Source organism: Vicia villosa, unplaced genomic scaffold (assembly GCF_029867415.1).
Source record: "Vicia villosa cultivar HV-30 ecotype Madison, WI unplaced genomic scaffold, Vvil1.0 ctg.000011F_1_1, whole genome shotgun sequence".
NCBI lineage: Eukaryota > Viridiplantae > Streptophyta > Magnoliopsida > Fabales > Fabaceae > Vicia > Vicia villosa.
In genome coordinates this window covers 153,511-160,448 of record NW_026704941.1, presented here as the reverse complement: position 1 = coordinate 160,448, position 6,938 = coordinate 153,511, and the positions used below count along the sequence as shown (strand labels likewise).

Genomic DNA, 6,938 nt, shown 5'->3' with positions numbered 1-6,938 from the left:
ACAATTTAATTTCAAAAAACTATTTTGATTATTTCACCAACAATTTAATTGTGAAAAGACTGCTTTGAATGTCTCCTTAATAGATATAAGTGCCATTCCAATCATAAAATTTGAGCTGAAAAATATAAATGTAGACAAATATTACTAAGATGATCTTCCTTTCCTTATCTTTTTATTCTATATAAAGTGAGTCGTAAATTAGATTTACCTTATCTTATCAGATACTCCCTCCTTCCTACAATGAGTGATCCAACACACCATTTCATACATATTAACAAAAATGTATAAAAGTAAGAAAGAGAATATTGTTTTTATTATAGTATCATTATCATATACTGGAAATGGTGAAATTTTTATTAACTAAAGTATTGAATTAGAAAAAGTGTGTTGGAAATTAAAATTGATCATTCATTTTAGGACATCATTTTATTTTAAATGAGTCACTTATTATGGGAGGAAGAGAGTATGATATTTCTTTTTATCCAAATAAAATGAAAATACTAATGATATTATATATTTTAGGGAAAAGCTAACATGTGCCCCAAGGGCACAAGTTAATGAGATATTTATAGAAATTTTTTCTTGGAACTTGTACATTCAATGTATCGAAACTTTAAATATGACTTTATTACATTTAATTATATTTAATTTTTTCTAATTATAGTATCCTTAACATGTGCCCTTAGGGCACATGTTAGCATGACCCTATATTTTATCATTATTTAGTTTAAAAATATATGTGGGCTTTTATATATAATTTATTGTTAGACAATTAAATTGAAGGATAAAGAAAAAATGGGCCAAAAGTATGGGTGTATATAATATTGGAGAGAGTATATATAAGAGGTATAGTAGAAAAGGATTGGAAATGTGTAGTAAAGACACGTGGGGGTCGGTGATTATAATCGGATGCAAACCTATTTATATTCTTCTCTTTATTCTTCCTTTCTCGTCCGCCTCTTGTTTCTTTCTCTCTTTCTCTCATATCCCCTCCTCCGACTTCCTCTTCCATCGCAAACCCTAAAACCAGACACAGACACCTTCTTCTTCTTCCTCTTCACACTCTTTCCTCCTTTTCTTTCTCCTCAAACGGAGAATCAATCGCGCTCGATTCTTGATGGCCGCTTCAACTACAAGCCAGGTTTATATCGATGTTATCGAAGATGTCATGGTCAAGGTTCGAGACGAGTTCGTCACCAACGGTGGTGGTCCTGGAGATGAAGTTCTCAGAGAGCTTCAAGCCGTAATTTCATCAATTCTTTTTTCTTTCTCTTAATTAATCATTCAATTAATTAATCGATTAATTAATTGATTAATTAACTACTTTTTTGATGTAGAAATCTGATTTGGTTTTTTTTTTGTTGGTTGATTGAATTTAGGGTTTTGGATCTGATGAATTGGTTTGTGTTTGGGTTTAGGGATTAGGGATTAAGTTGTTTGTGTTGTGTTTTTGATTGTTTGTTTAGATTTGGGAAACGAAGATGATTCAAGCTGGTGCGGTTCTTGGTCCAATTGAGAGGTCTACTGGTGCTAATAGACCGACGCCGGGTGGTCCGATTACTCCGGTTCATGATCTGAATGTGCCGTATGAGGGGACTGAGGAGTATGAAACCCCCACTGCTGAAATACTTTTTCCCCCTGTGAGTTTTATTAGTTGTACAACTACGGTCCAGTTGAATGTGTTTATTTTGAATTGTGAATGGGGGTTATTAGATTTTTGATGCGGGGTTTTAATGAATTACAGACGCCACTGCAAACTCCAATTCAAACCCCTTTACCTGGAGCTGGTGAGACCCCGAATTATAACATTCCTACTGGACCAAGTGACTACTCTTCTTCTGGAAATGAAACCGGTGGAAATGCTGATGTTAAAGGTGGAAGGCCAAGTCCATTCATGGTAAAGTTTACTTTTTACTGTTTGATATGCCAAGTTAGATGTTTTCTGTAAGCCTGAATCCTCTCATGCATGCATCCCAAAAAGGATGGTGACACGAGTAAAAAGATGGGAAAAGGGAGGCCGTGATATGGTAATTAAATTTGGAGAGAAAATAATTGAGAATTAGAGAGAAATGAGAGTGTTACCGAGGGATTTTGTGGGAGATGATCCAATTCTATTTTCCGTTGTATTAGTTTCTCAATTATCATTCTCAATTTGTGCAATTGATTTAATCTCTGGCTATTGTAGATTTACTGAAATCTTTTGTTTAGATCACATGTTCTTCTTTTTAAAGTGGACATTGATATTGTACTTATGATTCTTCACAGCAACCTCCTTCTCCTTGGATGAATCAGAGGCCTCCACTTGATGTCAATGTTGGTAAGTCTCATTCATGTTCAGGTTAACATTTGATTAAGCAGATTCGTAGTAACAGTGGATTGCATTGCACACTGTAGCTTATGTGGAAGGACGGGAAGAGGCAGATAGAGGAGCTTCTAATCAGCCTATGACACAAGTAAGCAAGTCATCGCGGGCTTTACAGAAGGCTTATTGTTTACTGCTTTTAAGATTTGATGAGACCTTATGGTTGAGCTGTTTTATGAAAGTAGCAAATTTTGTTCCTTTCTTGTTCCAACACATTTAATGAGTATTTTTGTTTAGAATGTCATGTCTGGATGATTATATTTAGAAGACTAAAAACAATAGACTAAACCATTAAGAGGATTTAGATTCGAATGCTGTCGTTATTCATGATTTTCAGTAAAACAGTATTGCATGATTTGGTCTACGTAGACAATTTCACCTTCTGAAGGAGGAATGCTTATTGCTTTTAAGTCTGAACTTGAAAGTCATGACATTTAGATATTAATAGATGTCTGAAAAAAATTCTAGGATTTCTTCACAGTGCCTGGTGGAAAGCGGAAACGCAATGATATGCCTCCACCATATGATGTTGGAGGATATATACCTCAGCAAGATGGAGCTGGTGATGCTGGATCTGGCGATTTTGAAATTGAGGTGTGGTCTTTATCCCGCTGTTTTGTCAGCATCAACCTTTTATAATAAGTTATATTTATCTATGTTAGGTACTTCCATATCACTTGCAGATAGTTCTGTAATAGTGCTAATAGTCAAATTTATTATTTATACCATCAGTGTTTGTTTTCTTCCTTGAGTGTTGATTTAAAAAGCAAGGGATTTCATATCACATTGTTAGATTTAGCATTTCCCCAGTCCTTTTGTGGGGCAGGAATGATACAAGATGGGGTGTGAAGGATGGTGGAGTGGAGGCTGTCATCTCTACAAAGTGTATGGTGCTTATCAGAGTTTAACATTTTTTTTGTGACGGGAATTGCTGTGGGATTAGGACAAGGTAGCGGCAGCCGGCTACGGGGTTGACGGAGTGTGGAGGAATGTCTTGTCATTTCTACCCAATTTGAATCTTGTAATTTTATGAAATTGATGTAGTTAATACCCAATTTCTTTCATATGTGATGCTGTACAGTGACAGTTTTCCAAATGAGTCATTAATGATATCTTCACCCGCTTCAAAACTATAAGGGCTCATTTAAACCATAATAAATGGGAGAACCTTTTCTAAAACCAAATGAGCTCTTGGATTGCAAGCTTCTTTCCAAGCACGCTCCTGTGCATTGTTCTACTGGCATTTAACAGTACAAGAGTGAGCTAGGAAAGAAGCTAGCAACATTGTGCTGGCCAGATAATGGTTGTAAATCACTATGGTGACTTTTTGTAGTACATGCATTGTTTTATTCTGTCTGTTTGTTACTTAATTCACTGACCTGCTCAATTGGTGGAAACATTTATTCATTTACATAACTGATGAGCTTAATATTTTAGGTTTGTGGAGGGAGCATCTCCTTCAATTCACAACACACTAATTCAAAAGGGAAAATGCGCGCAGACTTGGAGAGACTGAATTCTAGGATTCCTCAACTTGATGGACCAATTCCTTATGAGGATGATGTGCTTTCTACTCCCAATGTGAGTAGTTTTTTCATCCACTCCTGCCTGTGCTTGTGTGAGCTTTTGTAAATTACAATGGAACAGTTTTGGTGTTTGCTCTTTCCCAACACATATGTATTTTTACTTTATTTACCTGTTCAAGTTCCTGATACCCCCCGGTATGCATTTTTGGAAAAACTGCATGCACCCCAACCTTTAGTTATCCATAAATAGACACACCAACTTTGTCTTTTGACAATTTATAATCCAGTTAATGTTCAAAGGGATTTCAATGGCCCGCTTCTGTATCTGTATTTAATGTGTATTTGATTTACTTTTGTTGCAAAATAAATAAGAAACTGACCACATCTCTTCAGATGTTTATCAGTTTAGGAAGTAATAAACAGTGATAGAAGTCTTATTTTAGGATACTCCCACATGAATTAGTGTCTGTTTAGTTTGGTGCAAATACTGCTTCTTCCTTGGTTCATTTTTTTTTGTGACTAAATTCCTTGGTGCATTTTTAAAAACAGAGCAACTGCAACTGTAATTCAGAAACAATATATAACTATATAAGCAACTTAATGGATTAAAATAGGTATTCCCAGTTGTGAAACCTGGATGAGTTGCATATTTCAAAACTGAATGCTACTTTTGGTCACTAAAATTTGTAATTCATTCAATAGACCTCTATTTACAACAATAACAAAAAAGGATACAAGGAGATTGAATGGCTAAATTCCAGCTTATTCATTCTACATGTGAAATCTTAGAGTTTCAATTGCGTTATGCGTCATTTGAAATTTACCATAAGTTTTGCATTCTATCATCTTACATGGTTTTGTTTTATCCATGTTCTTGTAGATATACTATAATGGTGGAGTGTACAGTGAAGACTACAACGCCGCAAATACACCAGCTCCTGCTGGTAACTTGAAACTTTGATATATTAGTTATATTATCAAGAGTCGTGGCATATCATACTTTTCTGACAATTGTTGTTTCTCTTGCCTTATTAGAAGTACCAGTAAGCACCCCTGCTCTCGTTGCTCAAAATGAGGTGGTAAATGAGGATGACGATGATGAGCCTCCATTAAATGAAAATGATGATGATGATTTGGATGACTTGGACCAAGGAGATGATCAAAATACACATCATCTAGTTTTGGCCCAGTTTGACAAGGTAACAACCTCCCTCATTACATGTCGACACAGTTGTAATATAGAAGTATGTTTAGCAGGTAGGGGTTGGATAACTATTTTGGGGATAATAATAGAGTTGGCTTATTAAAATTTAGGTGACACGTACTAAGAGCAGGTGGAAATGCACATTAAAGGATGGCATCATGCATATAAATAACAAGGATATTCTCTTCAACAAGGTTTGTTAATCTTGAAGAGAACTCTTATATTTTATCATCCTTTCAGTTCAGTTTATCAAATTTTCACGATTAATGATGCAATACAATTTTGCAGGCAACCGGAGAGTTTGACTTCTGATTTTGTTGTGGGCAGTGCTCTGCTGAAAGCATAATACTGAGGTGTCAGAGTGTTTCGTGATATTTCTTTGATTGTAGTTAATATTAAGAGAGAGATTCAGGAAGAGAGAAATCCTTACACTTTCGAGACTGTTTTGATGTTGGCCACTTGTGCATAATGAATGGGCAATTTTTGGCCTTAATATGATGGTTAGTAGATACTGGGCATTTCCTCAAGTCCATTTGTCAAGTATGTGGTTCCCTTAGTTCTGTATACTTGGACATTTTGGTTAAATTAAGAGCTGCACTGTATGATAATGATAGTTTATTTAGCCTTGCCTTGGTTTGAGTTTTCGTATCTCTTTTGATTTGTTTTTGACCATGAAAAACGAGGAGACAACTTTTAGTGTGTAGAACTCTATTGTAGATCCAGATAGAGTGATATTGACATCTTAAGCCTGTGACTAAAATAGAGGAAAATAGAGCTTTTTCAGCATTAATGGCCAGCTGATTTTCCTCATTATGAGAAGGATGTGAACTTGTGTTTGGCCACCACATGGGGCTTTTGAATAGAATGAGAATTCTAGTTTCTGTTTGGCTTGGCCTTATTGGACGTTAATCTGTCTTTTAAGTTATGAAGAATGCTAGTTTACGAATGACAGCAAAACCGTAAACAATGCCATATTCCTAAACATTTTCTCAAATAATCGTTTTTCATATCCTCATGGGTTTGGAGAGGAAAATAATTGTTTAAATAATTCATTGAATTTATTGGCAATGTTGAAGTTTGAGAAGGATTGGAGTGATTATAGAAGAATGCTAGAATACATTGAAAATAATTTTTATGACGACTTGAATAATCTTCAAGTGTGGAAGGTGAATTTGTGCAGGTTCAAAGATCTATCTTTAATAATCCGTGATGTATTGTGACATCCTATTAGTATTGTTACATATGAATGGAATTTTAGTATCGGTTCTATCATTCCTAATAAATATAGGAGTCATTTGATGTCAAACAATATGGAAGTTTTGATTTGTACTCATAATAAAAATATGATTTAAATACTTAGTTTGAATATACTATTACATATTTAATTCGTCATCCTTTTTACTATTTCAAAACACTATCAATATATAACGTTTCATATACTAAACACTCTTTTTAATGATGATCAGAATCATCAATGTATTTCACACACTTAATTTCCAACCGAATGCTAATTAAGGTAACATGACTTCTAATGTATTTTATAGTGTTTTTCAGTCTTATAACGTACAACACTATGCATTGGTATAGTTTGGACCACTATCCTTGTTCAAATTTCAAAATAAAAAAGCAAACATATCTTTAGTGAAGGAGTATTATATATTTAATGGGTGTAAGGGGGCGTTTGTTTCACGGTGTTAACATTTATTCCTTGGAATTACTATCCCGGGAAAATATATGTAGAAAATTTATTCTAAGGAATTCTTTTGAAAAATTGTTTGGCAAATATTTTATCATTCTTAGGAAAATTTGTAGTTTTAATTAATTTATTTAAAAAGTATATAAAATT

General features: G+C 34.4%; 1 protein-coding gene across 1 annotated transcript; it reads left to right on the top strand.

The window, feature by feature from the left end:
* Positions 1-932: 932 nt before the first annotated feature.
* Positions 933-5,714, top strand: LOC131621822 (transcription initiation factor IIA large subunit-like). The gene is made up of 11 exons (XM_058892859.1): positions 933-1,243; positions 1,467-1,640; positions 1,745-1,897; positions 2,266-2,317; positions 2,395-2,453; positions 2,831-2,956; positions 3,800-3,943; positions 4,769-4,832; positions 4,924-5,087; positions 5,203-5,286; positions 5,381-5,714. The coding sequence occupies exons 1-11, from the start codon at positions 1,118-1,120 to the stop codon at positions 5,402-5,404; spliced, it is 1,170 nt and encodes a 389-aa protein (XP_058748842.1). The 5' UTR covers positions 933-1,117; the 3' UTR covers positions 5,405-5,714.
* The last annotated feature ends 1,224 nt before the right edge of the window (positions 5,715-6,938 follow it).

Bases quoted from the DNA above. Each gene is read 5' to 3' on its own strand.
- LOC131621822 (XM_058892859.1), top strand. From the start codon at position 1,118: ATGGCCGCTTCAACTACAAGCCAGGTTTATATCGATGTTATCGAAGAT. The intron at 1,898-2,265 runs GTAAAGTTTACT...GATTCTTCACAG, and splicing joins GAAGGCCAAGTCCATTCATG to CAACCTCCTTCTCCTTGGAT. The intron at 4,833-4,923 runs GTAACTTGAAAC...TTGCCTTATTAG, and splicing joins AAATACACCAGCTCCTGCTG to AAGTACCAGTAAGCACCCCT.